The sequence below is a fragment of the Chiloscyllium plagiosum genome, chromosome 30 (assembly GCF_004010195.1).
Source record: "Chiloscyllium plagiosum isolate BGI_BamShark_2017 chromosome 30, ASM401019v2, whole genome shotgun sequence".
NCBI lineage: Eukaryota > Metazoa > Chordata > Chondrichthyes > Orectolobiformes > Hemiscylliidae > Chiloscyllium > Chiloscyllium plagiosum.
Window position 1 is genome coordinate 22,773,153 of NC_057739.1, and position 19,311 is coordinate 22,792,463.

Here is a 19,311-nt window from a genome sequence, read left to right on the forward strand (position 1 = left end):
CACCTTCTCTAGTAGGTACATCCACATACTGAATCAGAAAATTGTCTTGTACACACTTAACAAATTCATCTCTATCTGAACCCATAACACAATGGCAGTTCCAGTCGATGTTTGGAAAGTTAAAATCCCTTACCATAACTACCCTGTTATTCTTACAGATAGCTGAGATCTCCTGACAAGTTTGTTTCTCAATTTCCCTCTGACTACTGGGGGGTCTATAATACAATCCCAATAAGGTGATCACCCCTTTCTTATTTCTCAGTTCCACCCAAATAACTTCCCTGGATGTATTTCCGGGAATACCCTCCCTCAGCACAGCTGTAATGCTATCCTTTAATCAAAAATGCCACTCCCCTTCCTCTCTTGCCTCCCTTTCTATCCTTCCAGTAGGATTTGTATTCTGGAACATTAAGCTGCTGGTCCCACCCATCCCTGAGCCATGTTTCTGTAATTGCTATGATATCCCAGACCCATGTTCCTAACCATGCCCTGAGTTCATCTGCCTTCCCTGTTAGGCCCCTTGCATTGAAATAAATGCAGTTTAATTTATTAGTCCTACCTTGTCCCTGCCTGCCCTGACTGTTTGACTCACTTCTGTTCTCAGCTGTACCTGTCTCAGATCGATCTCTTTCCTCACTATCTCCCTGGATCCCACCCGTCACCTTACTAGTTTAAATCCTCCCAAGCAGTTCTAGCAAATTTCCCTGCTAATATATTAGGTCCCCGTCCAATTTAGATGCCATCCGTCCTTCTTGTACAGGTCACTTCTACCCCAAAAGAGATTCCAATGATCCAAAAATGTGAATCCTTCTCCCATACACCAGCTCCTCAGCCATGCATTCATCTGCTCTATCCTCCTATTCCTGCCCTCACTAGCTCATAGCACTGGGAGTAATCCAGATATTACTAACCTTGAGGACCTCCTTTAGAAACTTGGCTGTTCGTGCTACATTCTCCTGAGAATCCATCACCCCCTACATTTTCCAAAACAGCATACCTGTTTGAAATGGGTATATCCACAAAAGACTCCTGCACTAGCTGCCTACCTCTCTTACCCTTCCTGGAGTTAACCCATCTATGTGACTGTATCTGAGACTTTCCCCCCTTCCTGTAACTGCCATCCATCACATACTGTTGCAAATTCCTCATCGCTTCTATCTGTCTCTGCAATCGATCCACTTGATCTGATAAGATTCGCATCCAACAGCATTTATGGCAGTTATAATCCGCAGTAACCCTTAAACTCTCTTTAAACTCCCACATCTGACAAGTACATATCACTGCAAAGGCCATTTTTGCTCCTTCACAATCTACAGACCCAGAAAATAACACAGTCTTATTCCTCTACAAACACTGCCCCAGGTTAAATAAATAGGTATGGCTTATATTTTAAGTTTAATCAAGAGACTTATCTCCAAAAACATATAATCAAAAAAGCACCCACTGTACTCACTAATACAGCCTTTCTATTGGACAGACTTAAAACAACAATTAACTTATCTGATTCTGTGCTGTGAACTTCGCCCAACAGTTCCTCCAAGATTAGTTGTGAATTTCACTGTTTGTTAATTTTCCCAGATGCACTCCGATGTCCAGCGATACACGAATTTAAACAGCAAAGGCGGTAACTGTGCAGGTTCTCCCTCTCTCCTGTACTGTTCTCACCATGATAAGTGAGGAATTAAATAATAATCTGTTTAAACATCATTAGTTGCAAAATGCTTTCTGTAAGGAAGAATAGCCAATGGCCCAGGTCAAAAATAAAATCAACAACATGATGTTTTTATGGTTGTTTTTGGGGCTCAAGCTAGTGTAAACTCAAACTAACAAATAAGAAAATGCTTTGAAGGACAGAGTTTTTATACAAGGACAGAGTTATGTTTTAAAATAGTTTAGTTTTGCAACTTAAGAGTATGTTAATTTTGTATGGTGGTGATTTTAAGCTTTATGCATTTTGCTGCATTGTGCTGTATGGTATTCTGTCACTTAAGTATGGTAATGCAATATGATTCTTGCTCATTTTTGAAGAACAAAAGAAGTCTGTATGGCCTTTGTAAACCACCCAAGTTAACTATTTCAGGTATCAATAGTTATTGTGGCGTCACCAATGGTTCTTTTAACTAAAAAATACTGATAGGCTTTAGAATATTCTCTGAAAGATTACTCTATTAATGCCACCCAGCTCGGTAGAGATCTTTGAAGTTGGTAAGCTAAGAAGAAGCTGTACAACAGATATGTGATTGACATTTCAAGGAACAAATCAGGAGTGGTGGTAAGTGATATCAGGTAGATTAGGTTACTTACAGTGTGGAAACAGGCTCTTCGGCCCAACAAATCCACACCGACCTTCCGAAGAGCAACCCATCCAGACCCATTCCCTACATTTACCCCTTCACATAATACTGCCAGCAATTTAGCGTGGACAATTCACCTAACCTGCACATTTTTGGACAGTGGGAGGAAACCGGAGCACCCGGAGGAAACCCACGCAGACACGGGAAGAATGTGCATACTCCACACAGTTGCCTGAGGCGGGAATTGAACCCGGGTCTCTGGCGCTGTGAGGCAGCAGTGCTAACCACTGTGCCACCCAATGATGATCATCACTTTTGCAAAAACAAATCAAGAATCTGTCAGAGGCTGTTTAGATTGATCATGTGCTGTCCAAATGACAAGCCCATTAAAAGCTCAGGATACCTTTGGTCATGTAATGGCCACCAATGGTGACTCTTAGTGGTTTGGTGCAGTCAAAAAAACTGAAAACAAAAGGAAAACTTCCAGAAGAGATCAAGAGGGGTGTGCTTAATCAGCCAGAAACTGCAAGCGAGCATTCCACTGAGATCTGACTGAATCCACTGGTTTCATTGTGTTTTCTTTTGTATATTTTAACAAACAATAAACTGTTAGGAAACCTCTGAAAATAACTTTCTTGAAAAAGTCTCGTCAGGACTGGTAAACGTTTTGACTGGCTTTCTCAACTTGACTAATTCTAATTGACTTAAATCTTGCAATTAAAGTTAAAGTGAGGGTTGCAATGTTGCTGCACAGTATTCTTAATTGTTATACCTATGCAAACTAAATGCAATAACTAAGGTGCATCCTATAAGTGAGCACCAGTTTTCTTAATTGGGTTGTATTTGTGTGAACTGATTTTTACCTCTGAAACATGCCTTTTCTTTTAAATCAACCTGTTCAGAAATGTTATAACACATATCTGGGTTATAACCTACACTTTGAACCTACACCTTCTGACCCAGAAGTAGGAACACTATCACTCACAAGAACCCACAAGTGCAGAGATAGGATATGAAACAGAAGTTCCCTATGGAAATGGATGTAAATAGATCTTCTTCATTGAGAATATGAAGTATGACACTATACTATCATTGATTAAAAAACAGGAATTCATTAAATTTGCATAAGTAAGCATTAATATGGTTGAAGTAGCCATTGTCCTCAGAATGGACTCAGGTTGTGGTGAAGCTTCTCTCATCCTATCCACTCCTCAAATTTGACTTGTACAGTACTATTAAAACATTAACTTAAACTTCCAAGTATACTTATTTCTGGTATCTGAAGTGAAGTTTAATGACAACTAGTATAATCAACATTACGGAGATTCTTGAGCATTGCAATCACATTAAGTGTTGAATATTTCACCACCACAATCTGTAGATGATTACAAAGATGAGAGCTCAGTAGATGATCTACTCATTGCACAGTACCAATCCTCTGCCCTATTCTCATAACCTCAAACTTGACATGGCTGGTCCAATACAACATCTGAAAACTGACTTTCCCCTTACACCCCACCACCCTAAAATATGTTTAGTGGAGGAATTCTTTATAGTGGAGAGCTACCTTTTATCTGAGAGTATCCAGCACTTATAAGGCATACATTTAACATACTGCTTGTCATCCCAGGCCGAGACAATATCCAGCTGCAATAACAGAGCACAGATTGCTTCACTATCCAGGGCTCTGTGAATATCAAACATTGTAGAATTTTGAGCAAATACCCTCACACTTCACATCATTAGACACAAAAGGCAATTTATAAAACAGCTTAAAGATGCATTAGCCAATGACACATTTGTGACATTGGAGCTGTGATTTTTCTTTAATTCACTCACTTGACTGTCCTCTTGGTATAACTTTGACCAAGGTATAAAACCAGTAAGTGGAAATTTTCTTTATGAACCCCCCTGATTAACTTCAGTTATGTCAGGCTCGTCAATGGCAAAATCTGCTTAAATGTTGAGGCAGTTACTCTGATTTGCTATGGCATTCCAGGCTTATACCTGTGTCTGGATTGAAGCAATGATGAGGTCAAAATACAAGTGTTTTCTTGAGATGGTTCCTGTGTTAGAGGGTCTCTCTAAATTCAAGTTGCTGTAAATTCTTTAACTGTTCATATGGCTTTCAAATCATAGATAGTAACATGGGAAGCATCACAATCTGAGATGATGAAATCATTTTCTATTAAAGAGACTAATCAAATAATAAAGGTGAAGAAAAGACTTTAATCACTAACATCTTCCAGTTCTGACGAGGCACCATGGACCTGAAAGATTCTCATTTTTCATCAGTGCAGCCTGATTTACTGAGCAGTCACTAGCATTTTCCAATCGTATTCCCAGCTTTTGCAGTGGAAGGAAGCCAATCAGGCCAGAGTGATAGATTATGCAAATTTACCCAAGATCATTTTCAGTCCCTTTACACATGTCGTCATAATTCCTTCAATTTTCTTTGTTCTGTAGAAACCTCACTCTCTTCCTCTCCTTCCACAGTCACAGGAGTACCAGAACAAATAATTTATTCCAGTCACCGGCACTGTTGGTGTTAAGAGGCCTGCACCTTTAATTGGAAGCATACTTTCAATGTAAGTACATTACATCAGGATGTATCTGACCGCTCACCTTTTGTTTCATGATCTCTTCTATGCTTCCAGAAACTAGACATGTACTTGTACCTTTTACCACAAATGTTACAAACCATGTCATCTAGAAAGGAAACAGGTTTCTGAATTATTGAAGTAATCTAACAAAATGGGAAACATTTTAACATGTAATAAGGGTAGACAGCAATTCACAATCAAAAGCTTGTTTTTAACCTGAATGATGGTTTTGAATTTGACTGTCCACTATTGGGGAATCCTGTAAAGCAGTGAATTGGTAAACAGTAGGCAATTCAGAACTACCTGCAAAAGACAATTAATAAAAAAAAAAGAAAATTGCAATTCATTTTACAGCACCAACAAACATATCATAAAAAATGTTATTTCTAATCTGTAATACATTTCCTGCCTTTCATATTTTGTAAACCGGCACTGTGCACATTTCTTGGTCAACGAGATTGATTGCAACAAGGAGGATAGCCTAAGGTCATTACTATAGCAAGCTCCAGGAACTGTACCAGCTGTCCTTTGGGCAGTGAGTTTCCACAATTAGTGATTAGGCTTAAATCACTGAGCATGCTCCATGCAGGAGGAAGGGCATTTATTCTGCCACTACTACAGATCTTTTCAGTTTGGTAAGTAATGATCAAGGGTACTTCATGAGGACCATTTTATTGCCCTTATTTGAGGAATGGTATTAGAATAGGTATTTTAAATGATAGAATGGAGTATCATTATTCTTATTTTGAGCAAAACTGAATAAACCACTTCATGGGCAAATATTACACTGTCCTTCATAGATTTATTCTGGAAGAATTAGATGTCTTCTTAATGATTTTTAGTTCCTGAAAGTTTATTACTGTTCCTTTTCTTTCTCAGGCTGATAATTGTAATCCCAAAGCAGTCTTTCACAGTATTACTCAAGGTCTTCACTCGAGCACAAGCTAGGCAAATTTTAAGTCCTCATGATTTGGTCTTTTCAGTTCCTGAATGAACTTCCACCCACATTTTGGTGTGCTGAACCATAAACACATTCATCCTTCTGCCACACACAGGCACTTTCAGATGCTAGTAGACTACCTGCATCTGAGAGTTTTCCCAGAATATCTTAGAAATTCTCTCTCTCAAAGCCTATTTCCCTGGCAAACTGAATCATATTGGACTTGCATCCAGGTAGGCAGGCTGAGTAATTACACTTGAGACCACCAAATCTCTTTAATCTTGGAAATAAATTAACAGTTTAAACAATGATTTGGATGAGAATATAGAAGGCATGAGGAGTACATTTGCAGATAACACCAAAATTGGTGGCATAGTAGACAGGCAGATGCTGGAGATCAGAGTAGAGAAGTGTGGCGCTGGAAAAGTCAGTCAAGCAGAAGGGCTTATGCCCAAAACATCTGCTCCTCAGTTGCTGCCTTGCTCGCTGTGCTTTTCCAGCACCACACTTTTTGGCATAGTAGACAGCGAAGGAGGTTTTCTAAGATTTCAAAGGGGTCTTGATCAAATGGATTAATAGTCTGAAAAATGGCAGATGGAGTTCAATGTGAATAAATGCGAGGCATCGCATTTTGGCACGACCAACAGAGGTAGGACTTATATAATTAATGGTAGGGCCTTGGGTACTGTTGTAGAGCAGAGGGATTTAGGGGTTCAGGTACATAATTCTTTGAAGTTGCAGGTAGACAGGGTGGTTAAAAAGACATTTAACATTCTTGCTTTCCTTGCTCAGTTCTTTGAGTATATAGGAGTTGGAAATTCATGTTGAGGTTGTACAGGACATTGGAGTATTGTGTCCAGTTGTGGTCGCCCAGTTATAGGAAGGGTATTATTAAGCTGGACAGGGTTCAGACGAGATTTACCATGATGTTGCCGGGTTTGGACAATTTGATTTATAAAGAAAGACTGTTTAGGCTGGAACATTTCTCACTGGAGTGTAGGAGGTAGAGAGGTGACCTTTTGAAGCTTATGAAATCTTGAATGGTATAGATAGGCCTTAATGGTAGTTGTCTTTTCCCTAGAATAAGGGAACTTCAAAACTAAAGGGCACAGTTTTAAGGTGAGAGGAGAGACATTTAAAAAAGACAAGTGGGGTAACTTTTTTTTTTAAACACAGTGGGTGGTTCACGTGTGGAATGAACTTCCTGAGGAAGTGGTGAATGTGGACACAATTACAACATTTTAAAGACATTTATGGGCATAGGTTTAGGGTGAGAGGGGAATGATATAAAAGACCTAAGGGGCAACCTTTTCACGCAGAGGGTGGTATGTGTATGGAATGAGCTGCCAGAGGAAGTGAAGGCTGGTACAATTGCAACATTTAAAAGGCATTTGGATGGGTATATGAATAGGAAGAGTTTGGAGGGAAATGGGCCGGGTGCTGGCAGATGGGACTAGATTAGGTTGGGATACCTGGTCAGCATGGACGAGTTGGACCAAAGGGTCTGTTTCCATGCTGTACATCTCTATGACTCTATGATATTTGGATAAGTACATGAATAGGAAAGGTTTGGAGGGATATGGACCAGGAGCAGGCAGTTGGGACTAGTTTAGTTTGGGATTATGCTCGGCATGGACTAGTTGGACCAAAAGAGTCTATTTCTGTGCTGTATGACGGTATAACTGTTAACATCCTGATATTTGCGACACTCTTCTAGGACTGCGGAGGTTCTTAGTCTAACCACTGCTAGCAACTAAGCTACTGTCATTATTTCCAAGAGTGAACACTTTACAGCTTCTTCTCTGTAAAACAATCGGGACCTCCTTTCATCTCTAATAATCAAACCACCCAGACATGTTGCCAGGCAGACTTTAGAAGAGGTCACATGACCCATTCCTTCAATTTACCCTAAATTTAAAGACACAGTCACAAGAATAATAATAATAATAATAATAATAATAATAATAGTAACAAATGCACACTTACAATGCAATTTTATTTGATGCAAAACAAAGATTTTTGTATTGCAAATTCATCAAAATAACACTAAACCTTCAATGTCAAGTAGACTTAGGATTTGGCTTAATGTTATACTCTAAATTAGAAATGCAGGTACAGATCTGTTCCAAAGATAGCATAAGAAAATGTTTGCCAATATTATTTCAAAGCTTTATCAGCTTCTTACTGTACCTGACCACAGGACTGGTCCAGATTCTTTAATCTTTTGGTTAACTGCAGTACATCCCCAATCCCGATTGTCTCCATTCACATTTTCTGCAATAGAAAACGGAGTTTCAGATATATTTCAAGTTAAATAGTTATAATTCCTGAAGTAAATGTACCTTAAACCCAGAGCAATCAGCAACTTCTGAATCTCTGCAGCTCTTAACTAGAGTTCTTCAAAGATTTGGCAAACTAATCATGAAGGTGATTTTAGAACTTCTAATTTGGTTGTGTTTATTTTCCTTTGAGAACAGAAATGGCAATGAAAACAAACAGTGATCCATTAATCAAATAGAGGCTTTGTGATGCCACGTTTTTATCAGACCAAAACTTTGACATAGAGGGAGCAGATGAGAGAAAACAACCAAAAAGTTGTTGGGTTTTTGTTTTGACCTGCAAGCTACAATGGGAAAACTTAGCAACATTAAACTGCTGAAATTTTTTTTTATTAAGAAAAAATCTTCTGTGCTCCAGAATAACTTATTTGTGCCAAATCTAAATAATCTGTTCATTCAGCGTGAAGTGCTGATGACAGTAGATTATAAATATTTCAGAGATAAATGCTACAGTAACATCATTCCACAATTAATGGCATCACCTTGGCCTGCAAGTTCCTTTTCCGTTTGAAAGGTACGTTTTAATTTGTACTGGAATTACTGGAATAAATCATACTAATAAGACAGACTACATTAAACTTGCATTAGTTTCAACCAACTCTTTCCCTTTAATGAAGCGTAAACTCATCTTCAATATAGGAAGCCCCTCAGTTCTTTGAAATAACATACTTGACACATGCACCTTATTTTAAAAGAATTACCTGCTAACAACTGATTCAACTATCTAGGATTATTTACTAAAACATCATGTCTGATATTGGACTGAAATATGACACAGATCTTACTTCAGTGGGAAGATAATGACACCGTGGTATCTTACAGTATATATTGAGCATTTTTGATGCCAAAAATCAAAACCAATTTCAAAATAATATGGAAATTGATGTGCTACTGTTCAAACCAGTCATTTATTAATTCACAAGTTCTTAAATTTACACATTTTCATTGAAAAATATTATTCAATTAGTTGCATTCCTCAGCCTTTTATTTGCTGTTCTCACATCCAAAGTACATTTTCTCCATATTGTACAGAGCAAGTGCATATTCTCAGCCCTCACATAGCTTTAGCTGTCCTTCTCCCCCCATTTTTCACAGCAGGATGGAGTTAGATATTTCCTGGGCATTTTTCATCGCTACAGTAAAGATGGCTAGAAATAATCCAGAGTGCTGAGACAGATTCTACTACTGTTAAGATGATCAGATTTTGCATCTTGGGATTCTGCTTTCAGTTAACATTTAGACTGGATTCTGCAGACTCAGGGACCTGAATCTTCTATGCAGCTGCAATGCTGGGCACATACAAACATGTTTGTGTGCAGCACCTGTCACCATTCCACATTTCTCCCATGATCTTCCAACCTCATTTGTCAAAGAAACATGCAGCAGCCCTGGAGAACATTACTGAAGCAAAGTGGGAGTTGGAAAAGAGGGAACACACCTCTGTTTACCAATTGCCATATGAGCTCCAGTCTTTTAGGTGGGTTGTGGAAGTAGACAGGGATGAGTCAGTTTTGTTGTTACTGAGGTGTTAGACCAGGTTTTACACCAGTGCTTCCAAAACGTTTTTTCTACTATAACACCATTTCAAGGCTTGAAATTGTCACCACTTCAGTGAGAGTGAAAGGGCAAGGGATTATTAGATTAAGAGCAAGGCTGTTGTAACTCCTAATCACGGCAGCTATTATTGTCACAGATCTTGAGGCCCTAAGACCTTTGCTTACAAATCCACTTGGGAGTTCTCATTGTAAACCATCTAATATTTTATGATTAATTACACAGGTAAGAATTGCAGAGCTTCCCCCCCCAAGGTCTCTGTCTCTAAAGTCTTTAAGATATTCACGGAGGGTCCCAGGGAGCAGGAAAATTATCAATCAGAAGTTTAAACTTCCCAAGCAATTTCCACAGAGGTCTCTACACTTCCATTATTTCCTGAAACACAGTTTTGGTCACATAAGAAACAGGAGCAGAAGTAGGCCATTCAGCCCTCAAGCCTGTACTGCTATTCTATAATATCATGGCTGATAAAATAGGAAATCCCAGTGTTCATCAAAATCACTGCATCTGCACAGGGGCAGCACAGTAGCTCAATGGTTACCACTACTGCCTCTCAGCACCAGGGACCCGGGTTTGATTCCAGCCTCGGGCAATTGTCTGTGTGGAGCTTGCACATTCTCCCAGTGTCTGCATGGGTTTCTTCCCACAATCTAAAGATATGCAGTGAGGCGAATTGGCCATGCTAAATTGCCCATAGTGTTTAGGGGGGTGTAGGTTAGGTGCATTAGTTAGGGATAAATGTAGGGTAGGGGAATGATTCTGGATGGGATACTCTTCGAAAGGTCAGTATGAACTTGTACTGTAGGGATTCTATGAGATTATATCAAGGCATCATTGCTAAATGGGTGGGTCCTCTTTATTAACTCTTCATTCAACTTGACATGGAATTTATACAAAGATTGATACCAAATTAGTTATAAACCTTTATACCACAGAATGCCAAGCAGAGCTTGATGAAATGAATTTACTGCTTCTGTCTAGATTGCATTTTTCTGTGTTTATGTTCCATTGACGTTGGCTAACATCTGTACCTTGTTCAGTGGCCACTGGTTATGCTTAAGCTTAGACTGAGAGAGCCAACACTTATTATGAGGAATGTTTGAGGACTCTGGGTCTATACTCGGAGTTAGAAGGATGAGGGGGGATTGACTTGAAGCTTACAGAATACTGAATGGCCAGTTCAGAGTGGACATTGGGAAAACGTTTCATTAGCAGGAGAGACAAGGACCCACAGGCACAGCCTTCAAGTAAAGATAAGGCCCTTTAGAATGAAGATGAGGAGAAACTTCTTCAGCCAGAGAGAGGTAAATCTATGGAACTCACTGCTGCAAAAACCCAGGGTATATTTGAGAGCGAGAGAGCGAGAGCGGGAGAGGGAGAGGGAGAGGGAGACCTAATTGTCAAGGGGACCAAAAGGTTACAGGGAGAAAGCAGGAGAACAGGGTTGAGAAACTTATCAGCCAAAATTAAATAGTGGAGCAGACTTGATGTGCTGAATGGCCTAATTTCTGCTTCTATGCTTTATGTTCTTATTAACCATGTAAAATATACTGGTCGTAATGACCCTGTTTCACTCCGCAACATTCATACATCTGCCTTATCATAGATCATTCACTAGTGATCAGGAGTTGCCTATGTTGCCTATCAAATCCAGAGAAGTTACATTCAACTCCAGTTCTTTAATACCTTGGGGAGCTACAGTCCATGTGGTGTACGGCATACGCTGGTGTGTTAACCTTTTCTAATACAAAGGTTAGAAAAGGAGCTACAGGATTTTGACTCAGTGATAGTGAAACACAGTGATGTATTTCCAAATCTACATAGCTTATGGCTTGGAGAGAAACTTGAAGGTTATGGGCTTTTCCATGCATCTGCTACCAATGCTCTAAGTGACAGAGGTCTTGGGTTTGTAGGGTGCTGTCTAAGGAGCCTGAGTGAGTTATTGGATATTCCTTTTATCTTTTTATACAGTAAACTCTAAATATAATAAAAATATTAATTCTTAACTCTAACACTAAGGGGTAGATAGAGGTGACAGCATCGTGGTAATGTCACTGGACCAGTAATCCAGAGGCTTGGGCTAATGCTTTGGTGACATGGTTTCAAATCGCATCACCGCAGGTGGTAAAATCGGAATTTAATAATGCAACAACAACAACAAATGGCTTAGCCAATACTGTCTACATGCTATGAAATACTTCTGAAAAAGGCTCAATTTGATTCCATGGAAATAGCCCCAGAAAACACAAGTATAAATTTTCCAGTGTTTTCATTTTGACATAGCTTGTCAACTTCCTACTACACTCACAGTAGAAAGATTCACATTCAGGAGTTGTCTCTCTCTTTGGAAGTAGTATGAATCCTCATTTATTGGTAGCAGAGGCTACTTTATTGTAAAGTCCTTTCTGATAGTAACAAAACTAAACAAAAAGCACAATTGCACAAACTCCCAACCCACTTTTCAGGTAACCAAGGGACATTTGAAATGGTCACCCGAAATACCTATTAAAATCAAGCACCGGGCAGTCAGAAATATTAATACTGGAACAAGTCAGTATGATAAAAAAAACTCAGTGAAATTTATGACACAATGGTAAAAATAATTTAAAAATGTACATGGCCAATTTTTGCAAAACTGTTTTTTTTATTTTAAAAAGACTTTGAGCCCAGACATTTCAGGATACGTTAAGGGAGAACTGTCCACAACTTCAGAATAGGAGATTCATGAAGATTAGGACAGGAGTCCTAAAATTGCAGTCTGTTACTCAATTTTGACACATTCTGCACTGTGGACCCCTGTCCCCACAGACCATGTAATTGTTGAAATTACTGAGAACTTCATTTTCCTATTTCCACAGCACTGTTAGAAACCCTGATATCAGATGTAACTAGATATTTAACTGGCAAATGAGTTGACAAAATTTGAACAGTCAAGCTGGCCCTAAAAGTTTTCATTGTGGAGTGAGGTTAAATTATGAATTAATAGATTTTAAGCTAATTTGTTTGTAAACATGTTTTTGGAACATTTTAAGTTTTTACCTACTCCCAATGTAACTGATCTTCTTTAAAGAAAAAGTGATTTCATTTTTCTGGTTTTTGTTTCCTGTTTGTGCAAATTCTTGAACGTGATTAGTTTCTTTGACAGGTTGATGACATCACTACAGCTTCTTGCTGGGACTCCCTTGTACAGAACACTACAAATAGATTGTTGTACTACTGCAGGGTGCTAGAGATGAAATTCTGACCAGACAGATTACTTGAGCCAGCATCATGCTTAGTTCAAATGTGAGCATGGGAACTCTTGCTTGGCCATTGACAATAAACTCTAGGCCATAGATTTCAGTGAGATTTTAAATACAAAAAGGTTATTAGAAAAAGCTACATACATAATAGTGACTACCTTTCATTGAAAGTCCAAACTGCTTTACAAACAAAGACTGTGATAAGTGTTTTAAAAATGCAAGTTGCTTTGTTTCACTGAACAATTTAGCCCAATGTTTACCTGAGTTCTTCTGCAAAACATTATTCTGATAATGCTGCTGACATGAGTTGGTTGGTGTAAAGATGTGACATTCTGTAAAATAAATACTTTCATTTTGTTTCACAGGAAGGAGAATAGAGATTAGACTGTGCAGTGCAGACATATTTTCAACAAAAAGTTCTTATCTTCAGTTGAAATAATTAACCATCACTTTATGCTTAATGCATCAGTGTCATGTTTTGAGCACAGGTACTCTTCCCAATTGTTGCATCTTCTAAAGAAGAGTCTTTGTTAGAGTCTAGATTTTTCAGCCTATAAATGCACATTAGAAGTACATGATATACATTTACTTTAGTTTAAAAACATTTTCCAAATACACATTTACAAATTCTCTGGGTGAGACCGTAAAGTACAACAGGTTAAATGAATCACTTGACACAACACTTGACAGAGGAAATACCAGGTAGCCTTATTGTGGCATGTTATCTTATGCTGGTTATTCACTTAGGACTGCCTCTTTCACAACACTCATCGTCCACAGCACATCCTCCTTGACAATGTGAAGTGCTATCCTCCGGGGACAGTGGTTGTGAATTCAAACCAACTTCGCCCATTTTCAGATGCAGCAGCAGCATCTGCGAGTTGCAAGATTCGTGCTGTTATTGCATTGTATTTCTGGGCCTGTATAATTTTACCTGGCAATGTATATCTGCTGTAAATGCTGGACACACCCCTGCTAAAATCCATGTGTATTTTCACATTGGTTCTCAGTGGGATACAATGAAAACTCAGCGTAATTTTCAGAAGAAATTGAGTTGGAGACCAGGAGGTAATTGGATCAGTAAATACATGCAAATATCATCGAGTCCTCATTTTTAAACCCGCACATTTGAATATTTCTATTATAAATTCCTGCATCAATATTTAGATGTCAACTTTTCTCAGTATTGATGCATCCCTCAAAAAATTCATATGTTCTGAATTTAAAGTGAGCTCAAAGTCATGCATTCTGAAGAAGTCATATCAGATTTGAAACATTAACACTGTTTCTCTCTCCCCACACATGACTTGGAGGTGTCAGTGTTGGACTGGGGTGGACAAAGTTAAAAATCACATAACCTGGTGTTGTGTGATTTTTAACTCCCTCCACACATGTTGTCAGACTTGCTGAGTTTCTCTAGCATTTTCTGTTTTTATTTCAGTCATGGTATTGGCTGACACAAACTCCAAGCATCAGACTTTAGAAAAAGCTGAAACCTTTGAGGAGTAAATCTTTAGTTCAAGCAAAACAATATAATTCGATAAATGTCATCATGATATCAGGACATATTCTATTCATGGTGGGGTGGGGGCAGACACTGAACAAATTGATCAGATTACGCAATAGTGGCAGGTTGTGTGTTAAAAGCAGTGTTCAATGTAGGCATAGGAATTCATCATTTGACAGGAAACATGAGCAAATGTTGTTTTAGTGAAATATAACAGAATGGAAACTGTGCATACACGTTCACCTATGACAGTCAGAGAGAATTGGAGTTTGTATATCGAACTGATGCACTGCCTCTTTGGGGCGGCACAGTGGCACAGTGCTCAGCACTGCTGCCTCACAGCGCCAGAGACTTGGGTTCAATTCCCACCTCAGGTAACTGTCTGTGTGGAGTTTGCACATTCTCCTGGTGTCTGTGTGGGTTTCCTCCCTCAGTCCAAAAATGTGCAGGTTAGGTGAATTGGCCATGCTAAATTGCCCGTAGTTTTAGGTGAAGGGGTAAAGGTAGGGGAATGGATCTGGGTGGGTTGCTCTTCGGAGGGTCGGTGTGGACTTGTTGGGCCGAAGGGCCTGCTTCAACACTAAGTAATCTAATCTAATCAAAATACTGCAGCTGTTAGAAATTGGAAACAAAGCAAAAAAAAATACATGTGCAGTATACAGAGCTGTATCTATGGTGACAGAAACCATTAACATTTCAGGTTGAGGATTTTCTATCAAAAGTGGAAGAAATTACAGATGCAACAATTTTTTTTAAATCAAGCGTAGTGCCAAGAAAAGTGGCGAGGGGGAACATAAAAGGGAAAATGCGAAATGACAAAAGACTTTAATGTATAAAAGAGATAATGTTGCAAAGCAAAAGAAGATGGTTCTGGGACAAGCAACAAATGATGGCTCTGTGAGAAAGTCTACTGGGAAGCGCAGACTCATCTCCAAAAGCCTATGATCATATTAATAACTCTAATAATCAAGAGCTTGACAGAGAGCTAGTTAGTAATATGATTATATTAGATTCCCTACCATATGGAAACAGGCCCTTGGGCCCAATACGTCCATACCGATCCTCCGAAGAGTAACCCACCCAGAGCCATTCCCCTACCCTATATTTACCCCAAACTAATGACCTAACACTATGGGCAATTCAGCATGGCCAATTCACCAGACCTGCACATCTTTTGGACTGTAGGAGGAGGAGACCCACGCAGACATGGAAGAATGTGCAAATTCCACATAGACAGTCTCCCAAGGTGGGAATCAAACCTGAAAACATTAGAATTTACAAAGTATTTGAATAGGTAAAAGTACTAGTCTTCAAGTGAGACTGGGGAACTGACTGAGATTGAACAGGATCGTATGTGTCGGCACATCTTAATAGATTTGAATCAACTTCTATACATGTGTAAAATAGGATTCCCCAAACATTGCACACATTTCAAGATAAGGCTTGCCACAGTAGTAAATATGAATTCAACAGAAAAAGAATTCCAAAACTAGAAAACTGATCATTTAATGAGTAAAATGACCATTCAAACGTTCCAAGCAGCAGAACTGACTAGAGTCATGGAGATGTACAACACGGAAACAGATCCTTCGGTCCAACTCATCCATGCTGACCAGATATCCTAAACTAATCTAGTCCCATTTGCCAGCACCTGGCCCATATCCCTCCAAACCCTTCCTATTCATATACCCACTCAGATGCCTCTTAAACGTTGCAATTGTACCAGCCTCCACCACTTCCTCTGGCAGCTCATTCCATACACACACCACCTTCTGCATGAAAAACTTGCCCCATAGATCCCTTTTAAATCTTTCCATTCACCCTAACCTATGCCCTCTAGTTCTGAACTCCCCCACCCCAGGGAAAAGACTTTGTCTATTTATCCTATCCATGCCTCTGTTTTATAAACCTCTATAAAGGTCACCCCTCAGCCTTCAATGCTCCAGAAAAAACAGCCCCAGCCTATTCAGCCTCTCCCTATAGCTCAAACCCTCCAACCCTGGCAACATCCTTGTAAATCTTTTCTGAACCCTTTCAAGTTTCACAACATCCTTCCTACAAGAGGGAGGTCAGAATTGTATTGTTGGAGTTAAGGCTATTGGGAACGTTTGCCTTTTGGCTTAAGAAACAGAGGTGGAGAGAGACAGGGACAGACAGGGACAGACAGGGACAGAGAAAATAACTAGGCCCAAGTCCTGATCATCCTGGCCGTGAGGACCACCAGAGGCGAACCAAGGAGTTGGGCTATGGGTAACCTTGGTTCGCCTCTGGTGCATCACATTCCCAGCTGGTTGTTGCTGTTCAAACAAAAGTGGGAATTGGAAGTGGGTTGCCTTTCAGCCTGGATTTTCCAGGGTGTTTCCTGGGGTGCGAGGAGGGGGGTATGGGTGGGTGTGTTGCTGACTCAGTCCACTCATCCACCTCCCAGCCACTCACTGGCTTCACTATCTCCCACCCCACCAACAATCACTAATTCACTTAACCACTGCCCCTCCATGGAGAGTCAGGCAGACTATCATTCTCTCTCAGCAGCCTGATCATCATGTGTCCACATGCTCAAACCCACCCCCAAGCCAACGTTTTCTTGAAAATCTCCTCGTCCCCATCACACAGACTCATCGCCATGGCTGCAGATCTCAGGTTAAATTGAATCACTCACATTGCACTATTCCTCCAATCTGTGTTTATTTCTCTCCTGCATTCGTATACAAGAGCTGCACTTCCAGTCAGAGATGGTCAAAATTCTTCCAATTATTCTTACCTACATTTTGCATGTTGGCTGGGTGTGGTAGATAAGACTCCTTAGCCAAGCCTGGTTTAAAGAAAATGGTTAACAACACTTAAAATAGCTACTTGGAAATCTTTTGTAAATGAGCCAACCAGTTCACTTAAAAAAAAAAGCAACCAAGGAATTTCAACCTTTCAGTGGCAGTCACTTTCTCTGCCCAGGTATTTCTTTTGATCATAAAACAGTTACTATTTGGAAATAAACAATTGGAAATGTCTTCCTATATTGTCAGTCTTTAATGTAAAATCATGATAGATTCCTGCACATATGAAGGAATAGGTGTAAAGGAAAGTAATACCTAATTAAAAAATAATTACATAGTATGAACAAGCACAGTGGGTCTAAATTTCATTGCATAACATAAACAGTAAGCAAAAGATTACTATTTCATTGCCAATTCACCTAGGGTCTAAACAATAATACATATCACTATATATGTTATCTTCATCAGTTAAATACAATTGTGCAATGAATCTTTTTTGGTGTTTCCCAGCGTAGGCTATGGACAAGCTTTTGCCACTACATTATAGTGGACAACAAAGAATGTCAAACTGGTATCTATACAAATTTACAGTTCAGTATTTTGTTTTTACAAACCATTTCTAGGACTTTGGATCCCATTTTTCTGTATGAGTCTGTTCTCAGGATTCCAATCCTTATGGCTCTCATCTTGAAGGGAATGCAGTTGTCCATCTTCCCCCACTAGAAAAGCAATTTCATTACTTTCAACAGAATCTTCCTCTGTGATGGGATGGGTATCCTGGCTCCTTGCTTGATGGGGTTCTTGAGAATTCATTACTTCAAATACAGTCACAGCAGTTCCTCACAATTTGCACATTTAGAGCGCAATGTTAGAGAAACAAGTATTAACTTTCGCTGTGAAATTTTGTTTTTCTTTCTGATCTCTTAATGTGTCCCTCTGGCATCCACAACACCTACAAACAAAATAAATCTATTAACTATTGCAGTTCTAATTATATTTAAAATTTATCATTGAAACAAAGCAGGTTCCATATTTAACGACAGCTCAAAAAAATCATTAAAAAGTTTTGAAACATACATGTGGATGGGTTTGTCAACTGTAATTTATTCTAGTTACCAGTAGTGAGATATTTTGAGTGGGAAATCTGCATAATTTTTAGAAGACTCCTACAGTTGTTATTTTCTCCTCGATATTTTTAACTCAATTTTCCATTTTTTACTAAGTGAAAAGAGCTTTAGAGACAATTCAACACCTATATAAAAAAATAAAAAAGATAATGCTTGTCCACGCAACAAGACATTTGACAAGATATGTGGAGTAAATCTTATGGATTTTTGGAAAAGTGTGAATTGAGAGAGTTTAGTGGAGTGATTCTTGCTCAGAGACCAAACAAATTTTCCTCACAGTATCTTACCAAACTCTCCACATTAATTGGCTTTTGAGTCTTCATGGTGAGAATCACATCTTATTTCTCCCCAATCTTACCACGCACTGTTCATGCAGTAACTCACCCCTCACAGGATATCCCAGAATGACCAGTACCCCTGCTGCCAGCCTCCTACTTAAAAAGGACATTGTACACCCAGACAAGCACTGTCAGTCTGAAGCTGCCCCGCATTGTTACTGGTATCAGCCCCAGACATGGCAGACAGGAGGAAATTGTGACCCCAGTTTTTAAGCATGATCCTGAAGCTCCTGCAGATAAGGGTGTGCACAAATAGAACTCTCTCCTTTTCCTTGGACCAGCAGGACAGGCCATGACACCAGACCATGCCAGCATGCTCAGAGGTTGCTCCCAGTCACCTCAGCTGGGTGGAAGAATTACCTTCTTCCTCCCAGTGTTGGGCAATGCCCTTCGCCACCCCACCAGTGTCAATGTCACCATCTCCTCTGAAACCTCTCACTCAGCCCCTCTACACAACAGTATTCACTTCCTAAATCTTGTGCTCTAGCCCTCTGTGTTCCCTCACCCACTCCAACTTGAGACACCATTAACCCTGCATACCCTCTGCCCTGCCCATTCAGTGCCCCACACCAACAGCAATAGCTGTATCACCCACT

The 19,311-nt window shown here is 39.5% G+C and overlaps 1 protein-coding gene across 13 annotated transcripts in view; it reads right to left on the reverse strand.

Annotated features, from left to right (window-relative positions):
• The window catches only part of LOC122564803 (zinc finger protein 486-like), a 97,420-nt gene that overhangs the window by 59,592 nt on the left and 18,517 nt on the right, over positions 1–19,311 (reverse strand). For 11 of the 13 annotated variants that reach the window (XR_006316009.1, XM_043720063.1, XM_043720075.1 and 8 more), the window contains 6 exons: positions 17,865–18,202; positions 17,241–17,291; positions 13,233–13,304; positions 8,028–8,111; positions 5,114–5,200; positions 4,920–5,003 (listed from right to left, as the gene is read on the reverse strand). Coding sequence is in view for 12 of the 13 variants with exons in the window: in XM_043720063.1 (XP_043575998.1) it covers positions 4,920–5,003; positions 5,114–5,200; positions 8,028–8,111; positions 13,233–13,304; positions 17,241–17,291; positions 17,865–18,063 (577 nt within the window). In the remaining variant the exon portion in view is untranslated. The remainder of the gene's footprint in view (positions 1–4,919; positions 5,004–5,113; positions 5,201–8,027; positions 8,112–13,232; positions 13,305–17,240; positions 17,292–17,864; positions 18,203–19,311) is intronic. The other 2 variants (XM_043720068.1, XM_043720074.1) reach the window with 2 other exon arrangements.